The sequence below is a fragment of the Pelobates fuscus genome, chromosome 2, assembly GCF_036172605.1.
Source record: "Pelobates fuscus isolate aPelFus1 chromosome 2, aPelFus1.pri, whole genome shotgun sequence".
NCBI classification, from domain to species: domain Eukaryota; kingdom Metazoa; phylum Chordata; class Amphibia; order Anura; family Pelobatidae; genus Pelobates; species Pelobates fuscus.
The window spans coordinates 447,401,484-447,426,357 of NC_086318.1; the positions used below are offsets into that span (position 1 = coordinate 447,401,484).

General features: G+C 47.1%; 1 protein-coding gene across 2 annotated transcripts; it reads right to left on the reverse strand.

Annotated features, from left to right (window-relative positions):
* Positions 1 to 6,106: 6,106 nt before the first annotated feature.
* DNPH1 (2'-deoxynucleoside 5'-phosphate N-hydrolase 1) lies at positions 6,107 to 23,443 on the reverse strand. Of its 2 annotated transcripts, none has more exons than XM_063444170.1 (4): positions 23,272 to 23,443; positions 17,919 to 17,990; positions 7,467 to 7,577; positions 6,107 to 6,289 (listed from the first exon to the last, which is right to left on the reverse strand). In XM_063444170.1, exons 1-4 carry the CDS (start codon positions 23,414 to 23,416, stop codon positions 6,168 to 6,170), a joined length of 450 nt encoding a protein of 149 aa, XP_063300240.1. In that variant the 5' UTR covers positions 23,417 to 23,443; the 3' UTR covers positions 6,107 to 6,167. The 2 variants fall into 2 exon arrangements, with proteins under 2 accessions (XP_063300240.1, XP_063300239.1); XM_063444169.1 differs by having other exon boundaries at positions 17,919 to 17,980; positions 23,256 to 23,443.
* Positions 23,444 to 24,874: the final 1,431 nt, after the last annotated feature.

Consider the following 24,874-nt stretch of genomic DNA (forward strand, 5'->3'; position numbering starts at 1 on the left):
CAGAAGTGGACAAAGTGTGCCAGTTATCCGGTAAACCCCATTCAGATGACCTTGGATGTCGGATGGTGCGTGGGTCAAAATGAGTGCCCAGTGTGTCAAAGAAAACACCGACCTCACGCGAATAGTTATTCGCCTCTCGAAAGCTTTTCTTGCTAGGGTGGGTCCTGACACTCTTCCTCTTCAGATGGAGACTCGTCTGCTTTCCATTCTTCCATGATCTCCAGAGAAGGGGGGAGGGATGGAGTCCTCATCCCCTGATGATGGAGCCTGAGATGGTTAATGGACAGGAAGTTCCGAGTGGAGGTGTCCGACCTAACGTTGTCAGTATCTCTAGCTTCCATTGGTGGTGGGGCCGTCGCACCCGCCCTGTCAGATGGGTTGTTTGCCAGCATTTTGGCGAGGGCTTTTTCCACCGAGCTGCCATGGCAGCATTAATCCTCGACTGAAAATCGGTCGGGGGACATTGAGGGGAGTCCGACATGTTGGGTCACACTCTTTTGGTCTGTGGGAGACAGAACAGTACACGTATTGCCACTCAGTGGGCCTCCACATCTAACGGGGGGTCACCCAGAATTTCAGTCAATCAGTACCACTTTAGTAAAATCTGAGGAGGGGGTCACCCTCAATAAGACTGGGATGAGCGGTCTGCAATGTCGGGACGTAGCCCGTGTATGTGAGGCGTGGTAGCCTCAATATCTATAAGCCAAGGGGGTCACCCTTATATGGCATAGTATTATGGAGTTTTCGCAGCACTGTGAGCTCTCCTTTCCGGCTCTGGGAAGGGCGTACGGATCACCCCAGTTGTAGCATAGAGGTGCCTCTAGTGCGCCTTGGTCTGTGCATATAGTGACAGAGCGTACTCTGTAGTAGAAGCCCTTGAAAGGGCGCAGGGGGTCACCCCGTCAGAAAGGGGGTCACGCTTATGTATGTATGCTACTAGCACCGGAGTAAGACTCGCTTGGGGGTCACCCCCTGTATATGTAGGTCACTTAGGACAGGTGCCAGACTTGCTTGGGGGTCACCCAGCGTAGTGGGGCACCCCTGTATAAGTATGTCACTTAGGACAGGTGTCAGACTCGCTTGGGGGTAATCTAGCGTAGGGGGGGTTACCCCTATTATATATTCAAATATGTGCATCCACAACAGGATCTTGATTAATGTATCCCTATGGAGGGGAATTATATCCTTGTAGATAGGAATTCTAGTGGGATTCGGAGGGTTGGACACAAGTTAACCGCTTCTAATCCACAATCCTGAATACAGACGGAGTGTGAGTACCACTATGTGCACACATTGGGTAAGCATTAGCTAACATTCATGCACAGAAGCTGTGTGGAAAAATGTGCCCAGTGGAGATTGCAGTAGATATACATGGAGAGCTGCATAGAGAACAATGCCAGTATGTGGGAATCACGAACTGGCGAAACAAAAAGGCCGCCGTGAATCTTGCGGTACCGCGAGATTCAAGATGGCCACTGTTCACTCGCAAATGTGGTATGGTAAAACGTCCCATCTGCTCCCAGTACCCTTTTCTGAAGTCCCAGAACCGGCAAAAAAAGAGAAAACGCGATCGTGGTATAATGCCGCGAACCGCGTGAGGTAGTGACAGGGAGGGGAACCAGGACCAGGAGACATAACATACAAAGGTTATAATATAGTATCATATGGAGGGTAGAGCAGGGAGAGGGAACAGGGGATCAATGTAATAAGTGTTTAACTAAAGTGACCATTGCAATATCAATAAAAACAGTTTGGAGCAAAATACTCTGACCTGTGCCTTGGCTGGAGCAGCAAAGAAAGAGGAAGTCATGTGTCTGTCAGGGCTTTATATATGGATGTGATACCTGTTACTGATTGGTTTAAAGTTTATTGATTGACTTGTGCTGCTGGAGGCATAAAGTAAAGAAAGTTATGCAAAATATGAAGCCTCCTGTCATGTGATAAAATTCCTTTTATCCCTAGATCAGTCGCATATGGCGTTTAAACATTACTGTAGCAATCACATATGTAGATAGTGTATGGTTACGTTATATGCCTTATAATATGGAAGTGAGCTTTCTGTGAGACCTCAGACTTTGGGTCTTGTAGGCTAGCAAACATTTTGTAATATTTATGGGCAAACAACTCCTTGTTCCTTTGAAGCTCTATGGATTCTAGGAGTTTCAGGTGGGATAGTCTCTCTTAGTAATGCCTCATTGTTCACTGTAATCCTTATACACGTATATCTCAGGGTGCAAATACAGATAAGAATTTCTACTGTTTACTTCTCAGGGTCGTTAAACAAAAAGCTAGTTTAACCTTTTAGGGAAGCTAAAACAGTGTTGCGTAATGTCCATGCAAGTCTACCAGCATCCATATTGTTATCTGAATATTAAAATCCATACTTTTCTAAATAGAACTATATATATATATATATATGTGTGTGTGTGCGTGCAGGGGGTGTCATGTTTTAAGGGAATATAATGTATATAGGGGTATAGAGTGTGTGGTGTTTGTGTGTGCAGGGGCTGTAGTTTGTGCATATGTGGACAGTGTGTGTAACTAGAGGCGTTTAATGTGTTTGTATATAATGGGGTAGGATATTAGCTTAATTTAATAATTTAAAAAAAACATTAGCACAATTACTCCCTCGTCCCCTTTATTACCTTGCCAGGGGAGAGGGGGCACAATAATGATGATCCCTAGTGGTCCAGTCGCTGGTTATTTCGTCTGTACCTCCACAGGGTACAGACCATGCCTCTCTCAATATCCGAGCTTGCTATAAGACAGAGGCTGCCTGGCGGGCAGGGTGCCATACTCAGTTCCTTCCCTCTGGCAAATGAATATTCTTTCCGACCCACGAAGTAGGTCCCTCTTAGGGCCAATGCTGCCCTGCGTGGGCTGGCAGGGGAGATCAAAGCATCTTTACTGCCAGTCTCTGCTCATGGCCACTGTGGCCCACCAGGTGTTTGGCTGATAGTCCTGGCCTGCTACCCAGTAACCATTTTAATGGGTCATCACTGTATATATCCTAAATACAAATGGTTTTTCAAAGAATTGCTTCATCTCTTGCTGAATGAAGACCTCACGGACACCAGCCCGATGTTTACCAAGATCTTATGCATAATGTTTAGTACACCTTACATGATTATAATCTCTAACAAAACATGGATCACTCCTATTTTTGCAGTTGAAGAATGGGTCCAAGCTGAAGCCTTGTACAGAATTCACTTTCATGTCAAAGATTAAAGAGACACTCCAGACCCCTAAAGTATGTCAACTGAGCAAATATCAATCGAAAATTGCACTTTTATAAATAAACCTTGGTCTGGCTGTCATTTAGAGAACAGGTCCTGTTACTTACTGGTTGTAGAGCTCAGTGGAGATAAACTCAAGAGGCAGCAAGATGTCTCATTGAGCTGCATTGGGAAGTCTATTATTGGACAGCCACAGAAAGTTTGGGCGGGGTTAGAAGGAAAGGACTTGTAAAGGATGCAGACGAGATCCACTGAGCTGACTGTCAGAGTGCGTTGTTGAAGCTCTCAGTCAATGAGCGCCTCCCTGCACCAAAAGGCTTTCTGGCAGCAATGAAGGTGGCCGGATATGTTTTCAAACTGTTCACACAGTTTGGCTACTAAGCCAGGTAGGATGCAAGGGACAGGACACAAACCGTATAGAGGGCTGTAGTGGTTATAGTGCTTGGCGTTTTCCAAGAAGGGATTTACTACCCAGAAATACTGTGATACGATATAAGGCAGGACTTTAAAAACAAACAATTTGTGGGGGTATCTTTGCTGCAATTTGGTGAGTCAATAGACATAACTTTGTAAATACTTCTCAACACTTGAGGGGTTCTATACATATATATTGCCACCAGCACTTTTCTGTTTTGTGATTGTTTCTGTACCTTATTACCTGGGTATATTGTGGGTACTGCAAACCTATTTATATTTTATCTTAATTTTTTGCGCCAACTTATCTACTGTACATTTTTTAAATAGACATAACTGACACATCACAATTGGTAATGTTTTCTTACAATGATCTGCGAAAGAGGAGCTGCTCAAAGCTCTACCATTACAGGTAAAGACAGAGCTCCAACTCAATAAAACTCACAGTAAGGTGCAATGTGTATGATGGTATCACAGAGCTCCATGAAATAATATCTATCAATTTCAAATTCCCTTTAGTCAATAACTCTGTAATGTGCATAAATATATGGTGTTTTGTTTAGGTGGCTAGTATCATTTTTGTAAATACCTCGACTTTGGCCTATTTTATTACCCACTGCCCAAATACAAACAAAAATAATCACGGGAGTAGATATACCCCTGTTGAAAACATGTAGCATTTAATCATAATTTTTTTTCCATTGGGGATATACTGTATTCCATAACAAATGTAAAACCTGCACTTCTCTTATTGGCTGCTTATGCAATCCCTCCCCTTCTAACCCCGCCCAGACTTTGTGTCTGTCCAATCACAGACTTCCCAATGCAGCTCAATGACCGTGACGATGACAGTCAGGGGTTGTAACAAGGTTTACTTATACAAGTGCTAATATCTGCACTATATGTAAAATTAAAAAAGAGTGGACACTCTTAACATAGAATGCACTTCAGCAAGATAAGCTGCTTTAGGGATCCTTTAGATTGCCTGTTTAATCCAGGCTAGATGTCTCCAGAGGCATTTATTTCACTCTAAACTTAAAAATGATCATGCGAGATAAATTAACAGAGTAGCACACAAGCAGCTGGAACAAGTGTGGTTGGTAGATAGTTTTTTTTCCTTCTTTCTTCATTATATTTACAACTAATGTTAAAATGAGCTAAATCTGGAGTTGCACGGTAAGAACAAAACTTATTGAAATTACCAACTCTGCAGCAGTTTTTAAACATAAGTTAAATTACTGAGTGTAAAACTGCAGCATTCGAGAACTGCATAATTTCACAATGTTCAATAGGCAGCACAATGGCAACCAAAGCTTCCACCAGAAATTCTGGGGCCTCTCACACAGCCCAGAATTTCTGGTGGGTCTGCCCAGAAGGATACAGTGTGTTTGTGTGGTAGGATATGGGCTGTGTTACATCTCTTTCCCCCGCAAGGCCACATTACACTCCCTGGTGGCCCAGTGGCATCGTGAAGGCTGCTAGCTGTCTTGTATAGTGAAGATGGCATTTACATTTCCTTTTGTGAGCCCAGCATGCGTGTAATTGCTGTGGTAAGACGTGGCTTGCAAGAGGATCTGTCAGAGGTGTAACTAGGAGTCTCCTGGGACCCCTTTTAGCATGCAAGTAGTGACCCATGGGCTGAGTCTCCTGGGACCCCTTTTAGCATGCAAGTAGTGACCCATGGGCTGAGTCTCCTGGGACCCCTTTTAGCATGCAAGTAGTGACCCATGGGCTGAGTCTCCTGGGACCCCTTTTAGCATGCAGGTAGTGACCCATGGGCTGAGTCTCCTAGGACCCCTTTTAGCATGCAAGTAGTGACCCATGGGCTGAGTCTCCTAGGACCCCTTTTAGCATGCAGGTAGTGACCCATGGGCTGAGTCTCCTAGGACCCCTTTTAGCATGCAGGTAGTGACCCATGGGCTTGCAGCAGAGTGTGTGAGTGTGTATATATATATGAAAAAATAATCCTGCACTCCATGAAATTCAAAATATACTTGCACAATCCAGATAGCACTCCTAGGTCTTAGAATACGTATAAAACGTAACTTTCAATTTACTTTATAAATAAATCGACGTTTCAGTCTGTTACACACAGACTTTCATCAGGTCCTGATGACACAATGCAAATTAGTAGTGTTTGTTGCATTGATACATACTATATTAAGCAGAGAACACAAATGAAACCATGGAAGGAATGGTTGAGCATGGCTGCCGATTTTTTTAATCCTGTACATGATGATATATTTATTATTTGTGCCAAATTCATATTTTTTTTTATGTTCTGCAATAAATGTTATTGTTTATGCAAATGACAATTGTAGTGTGTATTTTTGGGTTAATTTAATATAAAACTCATGGTCAGCAGTATACGGAATAAACACTCGTCTGGTTGCTGGACACTGCGTTCCGCTTTCCACCCAATTTTCTATCCCACCCCCCACAGAGGCACAGACCAGTTAGAAGAGTAGAACACTTTTTTATTAACATGTGTCCCCTTAATGTGCTTCTTGCTCCAAGTCACAAGGAAGGAAATGTGACCGTGAAATACTCTGATATAATCTGCTCAATGTCTGCTGGATCATAATCCTTCACTTGCACGGAGCGGCCATTATCTGCTCCCCGGATCATCGCAGAGAGAACTGGAAGATAAGAAAATACTCAGAGATCCTATCCTGGTAACACAAAGGTAAGTGTAGGCAGGACCATGCCAGACAGCTCACAATCTAAAGTCAGGTCCCTATTACGTAATATGCAAGGTTGCAGCTCTCCTGGCCAAGCCACACTATGATGTGCAGAGAAGGTGTGAAACATTGTACATGTTGCCTGATTTCCAGTACCACGGAAATTATAGCTCTATTCATGAAGAAAAACTGCTTGGACAGCGGTTTCATTGCTGTCTTTTTATATATCCCATAAACACTCAATGAGCAGAGGTTTAGATATATATTTTGTTCCTGACTGTCGATCCCAGCTGTTAAATTCTTAATTTTTATTTTAGGTAGTATGTTAATTAATCCTGACCGAAAAGTTGCTTTACCAGTAAATACAGAAGCTAATTTTTAATCTGTCTTGCAAAAATAAAAAATATACATAATTCCTGATCAAACACAGCAGAATTCACCTACGAATAGCCACTCCCCTCACAGCAAAAAGGACAGGAAATAGAGCTCTGAAATTGGTATAAATAGACGCACTCCTTCCTATCGTGCAGTCTCTTTCCTGTCCTTCACCTTTCTGAGGGATGGATCCTGCATCTCTGTATGCCATAAGATCCTCTGAAGAAGTTCATAACTCAGCACAACGTGTGTCGGCATCTCCCTTCTTTGTGCCTCCCCTACACATTATGTCCAAATATAAAATTGGTTTTAAATAAAGGAGGATTTTAATTTGTTTGATGGAATGCGGTGAAGCATTGAAGGTCTAGTAGGAGGAGAACCCACCTGCCTGCACTCTAAATCAGTATTTGGTTTTTTTATATATTTGACAATATTCTGCCACTGCACTATTCAATTTATTTTGTGCAACCTCTAATCACTGAAGACCCAGCAAACAGCAGATATGTACACGTTGTCGCCCTGGTTACCCATTTAAGGGACAGGGGGTCAGACCTAAAGTGCTTTGGATACATAAGGACAAGCCTCTTAAAGACCTTGTAAAGTGCCCTGGTGGGTTTCCTAACTCTTCAGTGGTTCTGTGTAAAGTGATCCAACATGTAAAATCGGTCCTCATCACAGTACAACTTGGTACATGAAAGTGGTAGAAACATGAATCCTGAACTAAAATCTAGATTAGAGAGAATCTATCCACTCCACTCACCCCTCCCGCAGGACGGCCTGAAAAGGCATAGGATCTTCTTGTTCATGTCCACAGCCCGGCCTAACTCGTATCCTACGCCAAGTGAGGGTTGGGAAACCTCTGCGACCACCACTGGAATAGAGATAATGGGTCCAAGCTCAAACAAAGAGTCTCAAGACAAAGGACAATGTAGAACACATAAATAAATTGCTAAATTCCTTTTTTTTTTTTTAAAGGGACATTCTAAGTACAAAAATACCTACATCATAATGTTCCATTATAAAACAAGTAACCACTACATCTTAATGTTATTTTCTCTAACAAAGTAAAACATTGCTTTTTCAGAGAAATAGCAACGTTTCTGTTTGGCCAAAAACATCTCTGTGGCCTGTCAGACAAACAGCCACTAGAGAAGCCTCCTCCTTACATCCTTCATTTTGGTTTTTAAGAACACATGATAATGATAAATATGGCTTATGCTTCATTCTGAGAAGTGGAATGGCACTTCTCAATTATTGCTGCACATGTGCCATGTATCTGCAACACTTCTCTATGGGAAGCATCTGATTAGACATAAAAATCAAGGGAGCAAATTCTAAGCGTAAAGGAACTGTGAAGGCACCCAGACCACGTCAGCTCATTGAAGTGGCCTGGGTGCAGTGTTACTTTTGCACTTAGTGCTGCAATGTTAAACATTGCACTTTCAGAGAATCTACCAGACAGCCACGAGAGGCTTTGCTGTTTTGAAACGGATCTTTGGTCCAGTATCTGACGCTGGACGTCCTCACGCTCTGCATGAGGACACCAACCGTCTGATTTTTTTTCCCTATAGAAAAAAAAATTGATTCAATACTTTCCTATGTGGAGGTCTAATGCGCGTGCGGCATTAGTGACCGCTCGTTGCGGGATGTTGGAGGGGGCGGAGCATCAACCCAGCGCTGAGGGATATCAGAACTGGGATCAGGGATTTTAACCCTTTAATTACCCAGGTGGGTGGAGCTTTGTATTCCTGGCACTTGTAGTATCCCTTTAAAGCAGCATTGTCACCATCTGGCATCTGCATATTTTGCAAAGACCCAACCGACAATAACTGCACTGCCTGGTGTCCGGTGGCCTCTGGGTGTACCAAGTTATACTTACCTGAACCAGTCAGTGACATTCCAATGCAGTAATGTAAGTGTTTCGTGAAGATTTTATTTTTATGATATGTTTACCTTTTGGTGTGGGGGTGGAGTGGGGAGTGTAAAGAAATGCCATTGGGAATGTGGGATCTTGCTATATCTCCTCCGGCTGGTCTCAGTGCACAGGCCCATCTGCCAGTGCCTCCTTTTCCCAGGCAGGCGTCGATCAATCTACCAGTGCCTCCGTTTCCCAGGCAGACGTCGATCCATCGGCCAGTGCCTCCTTTTCCCAGGCAGACGTCGATCCATCCGCCAGTGCCTCCGTTTCCCAGGCAGACGTCGATCCATCCGCCAGTGCCTCCGTTTCCCAGGCAGGCGTCGATCAATCTACCAGTGCCTCCGTTTCCCAGGCAGGCGTCGATCAATCTACCAGTGCCTCTGTGACGAGACCAATCGCGCCACTGTGCATTGGAGGAGCCTGGTTGCCTGCCTGCTGCCTTTTGACTATGGACAGGCATTCAATTACTTTATTTTCCTATGCAGAAAGGTCTATTCATGTATTTCTGCCCTGGCGTTTGGTAGATTCTCTGATTTACTGAATGAACTCATTTAACCCAGAATTTAATTGGGCACAAAAGGCATTAAAGGGACACTATAGTCACCTGAACAACTTTAGCTTAATGAAGCAGTTTTGGTGTATAGATCATGCCCCTGCAGCCTCACTGCTCAATCCTCTGCCATTTAGGAGTTAAATCCCTTTGTTTATGAACCCTAGTCACACCTCCCTGCATGTGACTTGCACAGCCTTCCATAAACACTTCCTGTAAAGAGAGCCCTATTTAGGCTTTCTTTATTGCAAGTTCTGTTTATTTAAGATTTTCTTATAGCCTGCTATGTTAATAGCTTGCTAGACCATGCAAGAGCCTCCTGTATGTGATTAAAGTTCAATTTAGAGATTGAGATACAATTATTTAAGGTAAATTACATCTGTTTGAAAGTGAAACCAGTTGTTTTTTTCATGCAGGCTCTGTCAATCATAGCCAGGGGAGGTGTGGCTAGGGCTGCATAAACAGAAACAAAGTGATTTAACTCCTAAATGATAGTGAATTGAGCAGTGAAATTGCAGGGGAATTATCTATACACTAAAACTGCTTTATTTAGCTAAAGTAATTTAGGTGACTATAGTGTTCCTTTAAGGCCAAAGGTTGCAGAAAAAATACCTCCCTAACCATCATCCTTTTGAGAGCACTGAAAGTTTTATCTGGCATTGCTGAGCGATTCCTCATACTGGGAGGTGAATCTACCCCTTGACCAGGCACTTGACACTTCAACAGGTAAATACTAAACACATACTACATGGTGAGAGAGTTACTCGATGAACACCAACTAGTAGACTGTTGGTGGGCCATGTATGCAGATGATAGGGACCACGCGTTTTATTCCTATCTAAATTCATCTTATGGTCGCTTAGATTACTTTTTCCTCCCTAAATATTTTCGCTCAGGCTTAAAACAAGTTGTCTGACCAAACCCCTACATCCTCACATTGGAAACGTATGGTGTTATCAGACGACAAACATCCAGGAGACCCTTTCCTGTCAGAATCAATACTTTACTGAAAATGACAGAGGTGGCCTTACCGTTCTTTGTGTGGGAAGTGTACAAGTGCCCCATATGGGGTGAGGGGGGGGGGGGGACCATAGAATGTGCATGATTCATCTCACAAAGGTCAGGGAATACTTACAACAGAACTTGCATGCCAAAGTCCCAGACCCAGCGGCACAAATTCTAGACAAACGTCTGACTAAAACTGAACTTGCTCTCATCCTCAAACAGACCATAACCATGGAAATGCCCAGGACTGGACGGCCTTCTCATACGTTACTACAATTTATTCTCAGACCTGCTCTTCCCTTGCCTCACTAAAGCATTCAACCCAAATAGGGAGGGACTCAGACACTTGCTGCGAGCATCTCCATTATCCCTAAAGGGGGCAAGGACACTGAGTGATGCAGGAATTACCGCCCTCTCTCGTTATTAAATTGAAACTTGAAGTTATTTACAAAAGCACTGTCTCTCCGACTGCTACCTATCTTTAGTTCATGGAGATCAAGTTTGTTTCATAACCAAAAGAAAGGAGAAGAACCACACAATTAGGATACCCTCCATCAGGCACCAGGCGCATCTAACATCAAAGGTTTTCCTCTAAACTGATACAGAGAAGGCCTTTCACATGGTGGACTGGATAATTCTCCTTGAATCCCTCAAACAGATAGGTTTAGGACAGAACGTGCTTGCGTGGTAGAGAGTCATGTGTCAATGGGGCTTTCAAAGTACCTTTTGGCAAACACAATGGTACAAGACAGGGGTGTTCACTTTCATCGTTGTTCTTTGTCCTTGCCTTCGATCTTCCTGACCATGACTAGACAAAGCCCTAACATTACTGAAATGTACGTGGGCTGTGCTGAACACGATCTTCTTTTCCAAGTATTCAACCCAGAAGACACACTACAAAACATTATACCAGAATTCCAGAGATAAGGAGAATAAACCGACTTACAGATACACTATCCTAAATCTTTGATTTTAATTATCCCTGTGCCCATGGCGCTGGCTGACCAGATCCACCGGTGCTTCCCATTCCAATGGGCAGATCATTCCATTAGGTACTTAGGGCAGTGCTCAACAAATCCAAGACGCCAGGTTGTCATGTCAACTAGAAATTTCGCCCTGGCACCTGGGATGTCAACTCTTTAAGGCGGCCGCCCGAGGGAGCAGTAATATATGTGCAGCTCGTCTCTGCTCCCTCGAGCGCTGTTTAATGATGCAGGGAGCCGGAATAGGACGCTCAGGAAGAGAGAGCAGCCCCACTGGATCCCAGGGAAAGATCCACTCAGCTCTCCTAAAGGTAGGCTGGGTGGATTTCAATTAAAATAAGCTGTGTGTGTTTGTGTCTGTCAGTGTGTGTGTGCCAGTGCCTGCCCCTCTCCAATCACACTTGAAAGGTATTTTTACTCACCTTTGTTCCCACGCCATGCTCGTTTCGCCATGGCTGGTCCCGCCTCCATGCCTGAAATATTCAGTCTTTATGATCTCAGGTAATGGAGGATATTGCCCCATGCGCAGCAAATCAATGTTCCAATCAGCATCTCCTCATAGAGATGCATTGAATAAATGCATCTCTATGGGAAACATTCAGCGCCTCCATACAGACCGTGGAGACGATGAACGTAGGTGCTGCACAATGTGCAGCACTGACCAAGGACTCTCTAGTGGTCGTCTGAGTGATTGTTGCTGGGCAGCAATGTAAATAGTGCCTTTTCTCTGAAAAGTCAGTGTTTACATTGAAAGGTCTGCAGGTACAGGCTATAGACACCAGAACAAATTCGTTAAGCTGTAGTGGTTCTGATGTCTATAGTGTCCCTTAAGAATTGCATTTTTTTTAGTTGAAAATTAAACTTAAAATTAGTTTTAAAAAACTGGCTCTTAACTTTTTTTAGCTGGCTCCTAGATTCTAAACAAGTTTGTTAAGCCCTGACATAGGGGTATGTCAGACAAAGGGCCCACATCTCCTCTACCAGCAGAATTTTCAGTCATTACTGAATAAATTCAGCAAAAACATTCAGGAGTGGTTGTTGACGTCCATCTCTTGGATTGGCAGGGTCGAGGTCATTAAAATGAACTTATTGCTGAGAATATTATACCTATTCTAGACCCTGCCAATAACTCTCTTGAATGCTTTTTTTGCGTCTCTCAGATCACTTATTACCAAATACATCTGACAAAAGGGATATTGTTGCATTAGATATCGGACTCTTGGCCTGTCAAAGAATGGAGGAGGATTGTCTCTCTCAGATTTAAAGAGATGCTATAAGGCAACATACCTACTCTGAATCATGGAATGGGCCAAGGAGGAGGTAAATAAACTGTGGAAGGAGGTGGAGATCACACAAGTGGGCCGACCATTAGCAGCTTTGTTATGGATGAATCCTCAGCAGTTTAAAATTAGCAGCTCCTCACACACTTATCTTGTTCAACCTTGCAGGTATGGCGAGGCATGGTCTTCCAATAGAAACTTACAACATACCCATCACCATTGCTGCCCCTGTTATTTAACCCATCTTTCAGGCCAGGACTGGAGGTCGATGCCTTTCAACAGCCCAGGCATGCCAAATAATACATGGGAAAGGAGGGGCTGAGACCTTTAGCCACCCTAACTGGAGATATAGAACCCACCTTCACGATGGAATTCAGGTACACACAACTGACCACATTTCTTACATAATTTCCACACCTTCTTCTCTCTGGGCTTTAATGTGCTATGCATGGATCCTGACCACTATGGTTCAACATCAAGCTAGTGACCCCATGCCCAACATTTTTGGCAAAGAGGAGGATGCTCTGGAGATCCCCTGTACACCTCAGCGATGGTGGAAGATCAGTGATTTAACAATGCGTTGCGCTATCTCTAGCAAATCCCAAAGGATCAACGTACAAAATGTTATCACTGGTATGAAATTATTGCATGCAATAAATCCCAATCATGATAACCAATGCTGGTGATGGGGAGTGGAGAGGAAGTTCCTTCATATCTGGTAGGAATGCCTGTTAATTGGCAGGATAATTTATGACATCCTTAAACACAGATAATCCGCCTCCTCTCCAACCTTCCCATATGCTTTTACATCACACACACCTATGAAAACATACATGTATAAAAAAAAAAAAAATGTATGACTATCTGCATATTTAATGTAGCGGAGAGGTTAATACCTGTGTACTGGAAGCAACCTTTACAGGTGTGGCTCCAGCAACGTAGGACCACTGAGGACAATATATTCAAGGCAGAGCAGAGGCAACAGGTCTATATGGCCATTTGGGCACAATGGATGCTTAGCAATGAATCTGCTTTTTTTCCCATACTCTAATAACCTAATCCGATACATTGACATTGCTTAATTGGTGGGTCAACGGGGGTTAAAAAAATAAAAAAAACAGGTAGCACACATGATTATTGACTAATGACCGGAGACTGAGTGTTGTGGTTTAATCACATATAAATGATGATACTCATTTGTGATACATGCAGTAGGGAATGGGTCATGTCTGCGGGTAGGGAGGGGCAGATTTGTTTCTGGCTTATTGAGCTGAGCAGGGTTACAGAGGTATATTGAAAGTGAACCATTGATTTGTCACTTTAAAAATGTTAGGGATAATCCCACTGTGTTGATAATCTTGACTTTGGGGTCTTGGTGTCTCGGGATTCCTTTTTGTGTTATAATTTTGTGCATACTATTTCTTTATACAATCTCTATTTAATAAAAATATATTCACAAAAAAAATAATCTTCGTGAGTGTGGCGAAACCAACCTCGCCACTGGGCATTGGAGAAGCCTGTTTGCCCGCCTCCTACCTGCTGACTATGGCCCCTGGGTTATTTGGCCCTTCAAGTACAATATTTGGGCATATTGGATTTGTATGGTGCTGCTGCTGGCCCTTTAAGAACCATCTGGGGACATACTGTGGAGTTACTGGGTGGCCACCATTTCATGTATCAGAGGCACATGGTGAGAACAATGGATGAAGCACATGGTGAGAACAATGGATGGCGGCCATTTTAACTCACAGACATTGTTGTGACTTTTCTACACGGTGCCATCTCGCCGGTATGTGGTACACAACGACATCGTGCAGTAGTTTTAAACTATACAACAGGGGACACATTATATAGTAATTATTTTTTATATAATCTGTATATGTTCTGCAGAATCTGCATTAAACTGTATCTTCCAAACTACTGAATGGATCTGGGTGAATGTTGGATATGTGGTTCACCCAGATCCCCTGGTTCTGAGGATATACTTTATATGGGGTTATTGCATGTTTTGGGGTCCCTGTGATATGTTTCATAAAACTGTATTCTTCTGCCTGTGATAATGGGGGAGGGGAGGATTTTGTGTGGGAGTGTCTGTGTGTATTGTACCGATTGATTGGTTGTTTTGTCCCTCCCTGTGGGCGGTCCTGTATTCTCATCAACTGTAATAAAAACCAGGCTGGGAGTGCCAGCCTCAGTTCCTGTTTTACCCTCAAAGTGAAGTGTCGTCTCATTATTGGGGGAGGATTTATTGTATGCTGTTCCAGTTTGACTGCTAGGATTGAAAACCTATTCGTATTGTTCCTATTCAACTGTCTACAGCATTCAGAGGCTTGAGAGGATTTATATGCTTCTCAGATTCGGTGATTGTGGTGTCTGCCAGAGTGCTTGGAGTCCTCAGGAAGCGCTAGGAGCATCCTTTAACGGAGGTACCCAGTCGGGGTGCCAAATAAAACTGGTGCCATGCTGACAAGACACACGAGCAGTAGTGGGATTCAAAAATTTTAGTAACCAGTTCCGACTTTTTATATGTCTCTCCCTCCTCCCCCACCCCAAATGAGCAGCAAATGCATAAACTTTGTATATCATGCCAATGAGACACGTGTGGCTCCAAAACATCTGCTAGTGCCATGTGCCCCCAAACAACCTGCCAGTGCCATCTCCCGGACCCCAAGCCTCACTGTGCCATCTCCCGGCCCCCCAAGCCTTACTGTGCAATTTCCTGGCCCCCAGCCTCACTGTGCCATCTCTCTGCCCTTAGCCTCCCAGTGTCATTTTTCTGCTACCATCATCTCTGTGCCACCTCTCTGCCAGTGGTGTATCCTGGTTTTGTGCTGCCCTAGGCAGGACAAAACTCAGGCGCCCCCCTTCTCCCCCCCCCCGCGCCACCCACACCCAACCCTTCCCTCCGCCCCGCATTCTAAATACACACACACATTCACTGACAGAAACACACACACACACACTAACAGACCCACTCACACTCACTAACAGACACAAACTAGCAGACACACACACTCACTAACAGACACACATACTCACTAACAGACTCACACACTAGCAGACACACTCACTAACAGACTAACAGACAGACACACACACTAACAGACATACACACACTAACACACACTCACTCATACTAACACATTTTTTTTTTTAACCCCCTCCCCCCCAGTCTCCTTACCTTTGGGAATGCTGGAAGCGGTTCTCGTTCTCCCTGGTGGTCCAGTGGTTGCTGGGCGGGCGGCACTGGCAGGCAGCTGGCGAGGGAGTACTTCTTCTGAGCGCTCTGCTCAGCTCCCTCGTGCGCCGCAGAGTGAGGCTGGGAGCTGGAATATGACGTCATATTCCGGCTCCCAGCCTCACTCTGCGGCGCACGAGGGAGCTGAGCAGACAGCTCAGAGGAAGTGCTCCCTCGCCAGCCGCCGGCCAGCGCCCCCGACCGCCCAGCAGCCCGCCGGCATGTAAGTTAGCCGCAAGGCTAACAAGGCATTTGCCCTGGGCATTTGGGGGCGGTGTTTTTTGCCGCCTCCTGGAAAATGCCACCCAAGGCAAATGCCTTGTTTGCCTCGCGGCTAAAACGTCCCTGCTCTCTGCCACCAGCATCTCTGTGCCATTGCTCTGCCCCAACTCTCTGCCCTTTGCCTCTTTGTGCCATCTCTCTGCCCTTTGTCTCCCTGTGCATTTTTTCTGCCACCAGCACCTCTGTGCCATTTCTCTGCATTTAGCCTCTCTGTGCCATTTATCTGCCTCCAGTGAGGGCGACAGAGTGTGTGTGGGATGGTGACAGTGTGTTGGATAGATAATCAGCGTGTGGGAGGGCGACAGTGTGTGTGGGAGGGATGACAGTATGATGGGATGGTGACAGTGGGGAGGTGGTAGTGTGTGTGAATGGATGGTGACAGTGTGGGAAGTTATAATGTGAGGGGATGGTGACAGTGTGTGTGGGAGGATGACGGTGAGGAAATGGTGATAGTGTGTGGGTGGGAGGAGGACAGTAAGAGGATGGGGACGATGTGGGAGGTGCTGACAGTAGGGCGGATGGTGACAGTGGGGAAGGTGGTGACAGTGTAGGAAGGGGAAGTGCTGACAGTAGTGGTGGTGAGGGAAGTGGTGACAATGGGATGGATGGGGACTGTGTGGGAAGTGGTGACTGGTGGTGGTGACAATGGAGGGGATGTGACAGTGTGCAAAGTGGTGACAATGGGGGGGGGGATGGTGACAGCTGGAGGGGTGGTAGTGTGAGGGAATGGTGGTAGGGGCGAGGGTTAGCATGTGGGGAGGCTCTGGCTTAGTTTTTGTTTTTTTTGTGAATTTCTCTTTATTCGGTATTACCATTTTTATAAGAGACCGTCGATGTGGACGCGCAGGTCCAGCATTGATACGTTTCAATGAATACTTAGAAATATAGTAGGCTCAAAGAGCAACAGTGGTGGCACTGGCTTAGTTTTTTATGTGTAATCCATTCCCTCCCTGGTGGTCCAGTGGTCTCTTCCTCCTCCCTAGTGGTCCAGTGGGTTAGGTAGACAGTCCGCCCTGTCTGCAGCTCCGCCGGGTGCAGAACCGCAAATCATGGAGTAGAGGTCTTGCGGTCTCCGGCACTTAATGTGTGACAGCGTTGATATGGTAACCTGCAGGTTATATGTATCGCAAGATCTCTACTCCATGGTCTGCACCCGGCGGAGCTGCAGTCTACACGGATGGGCCCTGCACCGGTGTTGGCCTTTGGTCATGGAGTGTCGGCCAGGTTAATCAACGGTTCTGCAAACTTGTTACATTTTAGTAACAGGTTCGCATGAACCGGTGAGCACTGGCTGAATCCCACCACTACCCACAAGGTATAAACTGTATAGTCCATGACTGGTTTCTGGTCACTGGTCCTTTTGGATCACATGCCATGTTATGGCTTTAATAAAGCTGTGTTTAATACAGTGTCCATTGCTAAGGGTCAGAAATGTAGTACGAATTTGGAAACGCGATGTCGGTCTGTGCTCGTTTGCATGTCATGCTGGGAACTGATGATTTCTTGACTTTCTGTATCCAGGGAGGACTTTCCAAAGACCAACTTGAGATGTGCAGGTGATACATAAATTTTTTTCTGATGGGGACTTTTACACGTCTCTCAGTTCTTTCCTCCTAATTCACCCCTTAGTCCATTCTTTCATAGTTCTTCATAACCCCAGGTATCAGTCCCATTCTTTCCCCATCAATACTGACTGTTTCGATTGTACAGTCATTTCCTATCATGATAATCATACCTTTCCTTATTTCCTATGGCTACATAGGGGAATGCCAATGAGCTTGTAGTGCATTTACTGAGGCCTCCGGGGTTTATAATTACACTGTACATAAACACAGAATGACACATTAAGGCCTCAATGTCAATGAAGGCAATCATGCCATGGGCTTCAATTCGTACATTCATTTAAAACGGTCTATATGGAAGAGCCATCTGACAGACCAAAGAGGTAAAACTCACCATGTGCCTCCTTCAGCCACTCAATATCTCGGTCATGTATAAATCTGTCCCCAAGGTCTTCAGTGTCTTCCCCTAATGAGGAAAGCAATGATTAGCTTGTATCCAATAATCCACAATACAGACAGCCAACTGCACACATGAATAATGAGACGGTTAATTGGTGTAAAAGCATTGGATAGGGGCTTTGCTCTTACTGTGGGAGAACACCGAGTGACAGACTGTCCCTTTAAAGCGATAGTACTGTCAACATGCAACAATAACTAATTAAGAAAGAATTGTGGTTACTTGAATTTAAATAAAAACGGTCATCAGCTTTTATTAATAAAAATTAAATATTACACGCATTCCAGCCTATATACATAGTAAGTATTCCTTCTCATTGAATCTACTAGTCTGCCTTGCTTCATGCAGGGGACCACCTCTGTGGGAGGGATACTATGAGGGGGTAAAATGAGGAAAGCATACCAGAGGTGTGGAATGTAAGACAAAAATAACTGTGAGGGAATGATTTGGGGGAGGTTACTGTGAGGGAATGATTTGGGGGAGGGGTTACTGTGAGGGAATGATTTGGGGGAGGGGTTACTGAGAGGGAATGATTTGGGGGAGGGGTTACTGAGGGAATGATTTGGGGGAGGGGTTACTGAGGGAATGATTTGGGGGAGGGGTTACTGTGAGGGAATGATTTGGGGGAGGTTACTGTGAGGGAATGATTTGGGGGAGGGGTTACTGTGAGGGAATGATTTGGGGGAGGGGTTACTGTGAGGGAATGATTTGGGGGAGGGGTTACTGAGAGGGAATAATTTGGGGGAGGGGTTACTGAGGGAATGATTTGGGGGAGGGGTTACTGAGGGAATGATTTGGGGGAGGGGTTACTGAGGGAATGATTTGGGGGAGGGGTTACTGTGAGGGAATGATTTGGGGGAGGGGTTACTGTGAGGGAATGATTTGGGGGAGGGGTTACTGTGAGGGAATGATTTGGGGGAGGGGTTACTGAGAGGGAATGATTTGGGGGAGGGGTTACTGTGAGGGAATGATTTGGGGGAGGGGTTACTGAGGGAATGATTTGGGGGAGGGGTTACTGAGGGAATGATTTGGGGGAGGGGTTACTGTGAGGGAATGATTTGGGGGAGGGGTTACTGAGGGAATGATTTGGGGGAGGGGTTACTGAGGGAATGATTTGGGGGAGGTTACTGTGAGGGAATGATTTGGGGGAGGTTACTGTGAGGGAATGATCTGGGGGAGGGGTTACTGTGAGGGAATGATTTGGGGGAGGGGTTACTGAGGGAATGATTTGGGGGAGGGGTTACTGAGGGAATGATTTGGGGAGGGGTTACTGAGGGAATGATTTGGGAGGGGTTACTGTGAGGGAATGATTTGGGGGAGGGGTTACTGTGAGGGAATGATTTGGGGGAGGGGTTACTGAGGGAATGATTTGGGGGAGGGGTTACTGAGGGAATGATTTGGGGGAGGTTACTGTGAGGGAATGATTTGGGGGAGGGGTTACTGTGAGGGAATGATTTGGGGGAGGGGTTACTGTGAGGGAATGATTTGGGGGAGGGGTTACTGTGAGGGAATGATTTGGGGGAGGGGTTACTGTGAGGGAATGATTTGGGGGAGGGGTTACTGTGAGGGAATGATTTGGGGAGGGATTACTGTGAGGGAATGATTTGGGGGAGGGGTTACTGTGAGGGAATGATTTGGGGAGGGGTTACTGAGGGAATGATTTAGGGGAGGGGTTACTGAGGGAATGATTTGGGGGAGGGGTTACTGAGGGAATGATTTGGGGGAGGGGTTACTGAGGGAATGATTTGGGGGAGGGGTTACTGTGAGGGAATGATTTGGGGGAGGGGTTACTGAGGGAATGATTTGGGGGAGGAGTTACTGTGAGGGAATGATTTGGGGGAGGGGTTACTGTGAGGGAATGATTTGGGGGAGGGGTTACTGTGAGGGAATGATTTGGGGAGGGGTTACTGTGAGGGAATGATTTGGGGAGGGGTTACTGAGGGAGTGATTTGGGGGAGGGGTTACTGTGAGGGAATGATTTTGGGAGGGGTTACTGTGAGGGAATGATTTGGGGAGGGGTTACTGTGAGGGAATGATTTGGGGGAGGGGTTACTGTGAGGGAATGAGATTGGGGAGGGGTTACTGTGAGGAAATGATTTAAAGGAAGGGGTTACTGAGGGAATGATTTGGGGGAGGGGTTACTGTGAGGGAATTATTTGGGGGAGGGGTTACTGAGGGAATGATTTGGGGGAGGTTACTGTGAGGGAATGATTTGGGGGAGGGGTTACTGTGAGGGAATGATCTGGGGGAGGGGTTACTGTGAGGGAATGATTTGGGGGAGGGGTTACTGAGGGAATGATTTGGGGGAGGGGTTACTGAGGGAATGATTTGGGGAGGGGTTACTGAGGGAATGATTTGGGGGAGGTTACTGTGAGGGAATGATTTGGGGGAGGGGTTACTGTGAGGGAATGATTTGGGGGAGGGGTTATTGAGGGAATGATTTGGGGGAGGGGTTACTGAGGGAATGATTTGGGGGAGGGGTTACTGTGAGGGAATGATTTGGGGGAGGGGTTACTGTGAGGGAATGATTTGGGGGAGGGGTTACTGAGGGGACGATTTGGGGGAGGTTACTGTGAGGGAATGATTTGGGGGAGGTTACTGTGAGGGAATGATCTGGGGGAGGGGTTACTGTGAGGGAATGATTTGGGGGAGGGGTTACTGAGGGAATGATTTGGGGGAGGGGTTACTGAGGGAATGATTTGGGGGAGGGGTTACTGAGGGAATGATTTGGGGGAGGGGTTACTGAGGGAATGATTTGGGGGAGGTTACTGTGAGGGAATGATTTGGGGGAGGGGTTACTGTGAGGGAATGATTTGGGGGAGGGGTTACTGTGAGGGAATGATTTGGGGGAGGGGTTACTGTGAGGGAATGATTTGGGGAGGGGTTACTGTGAGGGAATGATTTGGGGAGGGGTTACTGAGGGAATGATTTGGGGAGGGGTTACTGAGGGAATGATTTGGGGGAGGGGTTACTGAGGGAATGATTTGGGGGAGGGGTTACTGAGGGAATGATTTGGGGGAGGGGTTACTGAGGGAATGATTTGGGGGAGGTTACTGTGAGGGAATGATTTGGGGGAGGGGTTACTGTGAGGGAATGATTTGGGGGAGGGGTTACTGAGGGAATGATTTGGGGGAGGGGATACTGTGAGGGAATGATTTGGGGGAGGGGTTACTGAGGGAATGATTTGGGGGAGGGGTTACTGAGGGAATGATTTGGGGGAGGTTACTGTGAGGGAATGATTTGGGGGAGGGGTTACTGAGGGAATGATTTGGGGAGGGGTTACTGAGGGAATGATTTGGGGGAGGGGTTACTGTGAGGGAATGATTTGGGGGAGGGGTTACTGAGGGAATGATTTGGGGGAGGGGTTACTGAGGGAATGATTTGGGGGAGGGGTTACTGTGAGGGAATGATTTGGGGGAGGGGTTACTGAGGGAATGATTTGGGGGAGGGGTTACTGAGGGAATGATTTGGGGGAGGGGTTACTGTGAGGGAATGATTTGGGGGAGGGGTTACTGAGGGAATGATTTGGGGGAGGGGTTACTGTGAGGGAATGATTTGGGGGAGGGGTTACTGAGGGAATGATTTGGGGGAGGGGATACTGTGAGGGAATGATTTGGGGGAGGGGTTACTGAGGGAATGATTTGGGGGAGGGGATACTGTGAGGGAATGATTTGGGGAGGGGTTACTGAGGGAATGATTTGGGGGAGGGGTTACTGTGAGGGAATGATTTGGGGGAGGGGTTACTGAGGGAATGATTTGGGGGAGGGGTTACTGAGGGAATGATTTGGGGAGGGGTTACTGAGGGAATGATTTGGGGAGGGGTTACTGAGGGAATGATTTGGGGGAGGGGTTACTGAGGGAATGATTTGGGGAGGGGTTACTGAGGGAATGATTTGGGGGAGGGGTTACTGAGGGAATGATTTGGGGGAGGTTACTGTGAGGGAATGATTTGGGGGAGGGGTTACTGAGGGAATGATTTGGGGGAGGGGTTACTGAGGGAATGATTTGGGGGAGGGGTTACTGAGGGAATGATTTGGGGGAGGGGTTACTGTGAGGGAATGATTTGGGGGAGGGGTTACTGAGGGAATGATTTGGGGGAGGGGTTACTGAGGGAATGATTTGGGGGAGGGGTTACTGTGAGGGAATGATTTGGGGGAGGGGTTACTGAGGGAATGATTTGGGGGAGGGGTTACTGTGAGGGAATGATTTGGGGGAGGGGTTACTGAGGGAATGATTTGGGGGAGGGGATACTGTGAGGGAATGATTTGGGGGAGGGGTTACTGAGGGAATGATTTGGGGGAGGGGATACTGTGAGGGAATGATTTGGGGAGGGGTTACTGAGGGAATGATTTGGGGGAGGGGTTACTGTGAGGGAATGATTTGGGGGAGGGGTTACTGAGGGAATGATTTGGGGGAGGGGTTACTGAGGGAATGATTTGGGGAGGGGTTACTGAGGGAATGATTTGGGGAGGGGTTACTGAGGGAATGATTTGGGGGAGGGGTTACTGAGGGAATGATTTGGGGGAGGGGATACTGTGAGGGAATGATTTGGGGGAGGGGTTACTGAGGGAATGATTTGGGGGAGGGGTTACTGTGAGGGAATGATTTGGGGGAGGGGTTACTGAGGGAATGATTTGGGGGAGGGGTTACTGAGGGAATGATTTGGGGAGGGGTTACTGAGGGAATGATTTGGGGAGGGGTTACTGAGGGAATGATTTGGGGAGGGGTTACTGAGGGAATGATTTGGGGGAGGGGTTACTGTGAGGGAATGATTTGGGGGAGGGGTTACTGAGGGAATGATTTGGGGGAGGGGTTACTGAGGGAATGATTTGGGGAGGGGTTACTGAGGGAATGATTTGGGGAGGGGTTACTGAGGGAATGATTTGGGGAGGGGTTACTGAGGGAATGATTTGGGGGAGGGGTTACTGAGGGAATGATTTGGGGGAGGGGTTACTGAGGGAATGATTTGGGGAGGGGTTACTGAGGGAATGATTTGGGGAGGGGTTACTGAGGGAATGATTTGGGGGAGGGGATACTGTGAGGGAATGATTTGGGGGAGGGGTTACTGAGGGAATGATTTGGGGGAGGGGTTACTGAGGGAATGATTTGGGGAGGGGTTACTGAGGGAATGATTTGGGGAGGGGTTACTGAGGGAATGATTTGGGGGAGGGGTTACTGAGGGAATGATTTGGGGAGGGGTTACTGAGGGAATGATTTGGGGGAGGGTACTACAAGTTCCCGCTCTGAAGACAAGCCCCGCCCCCATGTTATTAGCCCCGCCCCCTGGTACCGCGGGCAGTGAGAGCCGGGCTGGCGATGTGTTCGGTTAGCACGGTTCCGAATCTCCCGAGTTCCCGTATTATCCGCTCATAGAGAGCGCGATCCTCCCGGCCGCCCCGAATACTGCCACAGAAATACACCGTGCGCGCCGCCATGCTGCCTGGACTGAGCTAGCCCCGCCCCCTGCCGGCACGTTACTGCTATCGTACCGCCCCCTGCCACGACGTCACTGCAAAACGCCCCGCCTCCTGCCGGCATATTACTGCTATCGTACCGCCCCTTGCCATGACGTCACTGCAAAACGCCCCGCCTCCTGCCAGCATATTACTGCTATCGTACCGCCCCTTGCCATGACGTCACTGCAAAACGCCCCGCCTCCTGCCAGCATATTACTGCTATCGTACCGCCCCTTGCCATGACGTCACTGCAAAACGCCCCGCCTCCTGCCAGCATATTACTGCTATCGTACCGCCCCCTGCTTCGCGTCACTTTGACGGACCCGCCCACTGGCCGCACGTCACTGTTATAAAACCGCTCCCACAGGTTTGGCGGGAACCAGCATGCCTAGTCAGTGCAACTTCATCACATAAACTGAGAGACCCTCCAACTGAGAGACCCCCCCTAAACTGAGACCCCCCAACTGAGAGACACCCCCCCATAAACTGAGACCCCCCAACTGAGAGACCCCCCATAAACTGAGACCCCCCAACTGAGAGACACCCCCCCCATAAACTGAGACCCCCCAACTGAGAGACACCCCCCCATATACTGAGACCCCCCAACTGAGAGACCCCCCATAAACTGAGACCCCCCAACTGAGAGACACCCCCCCCATAAACTGAGACCCCCCAACTGAGAGACACCCCCCCCATAAACTGAGACCCCCCAACTGAGAGACACCCCCCCCCATAAACTGAGACCCCCCAACTGAGAGACACCCCCCCCATAAACTGAGACCCCCCAACTGAGAGACACCCCCCCCCCATAAACTGAGAGCCCCCCAACTGAGAGACACCCCCCCCATAAACTGAGACCCCCCAACTGAGAGACACCCCCCCATAAACTGAGACCCCCCAACTGAGAGACCCCCCATAAACTGAGACCCCCCAACTGAGAGACACCCCCCCCCATAAACTGAGACCCCCCAACTGAGAGACACCCCCCCCATAAACTGAGACCCCCCAACTGAGAGACACCCCCCCATAAACTGAGACCCCCCAACTGAGAGACACCCCCCCCATAAACTGAGACCCCCCAACTGAGAGACACCCCCCCCATAAACTGAGAGCCCCCCAACTGAGAGACACCCCCCCCATAAACTGAGACCCCCCAACTGAGAGACACCCCCCCCATAAACTGAGAGACCCTCCAACTGAGAGACACCCCCCATAAACTGAGACCCCCAACTGAGAGACACCCCCCCCATAAACTGAGACCCCCAACTGAGAGACACCCCCCCATAAACTGAGACCCCCCCTCACCTGAGAAACATCCCATAAACTGAGAGACCCCCCAACTGAGAGACACCCCCCCCATAAACTGAGACCCCCCAACTGAGAGACACCCCCCACATAAACTGAGACCCCCAACTGAGAGACACCCCCCCATAAACT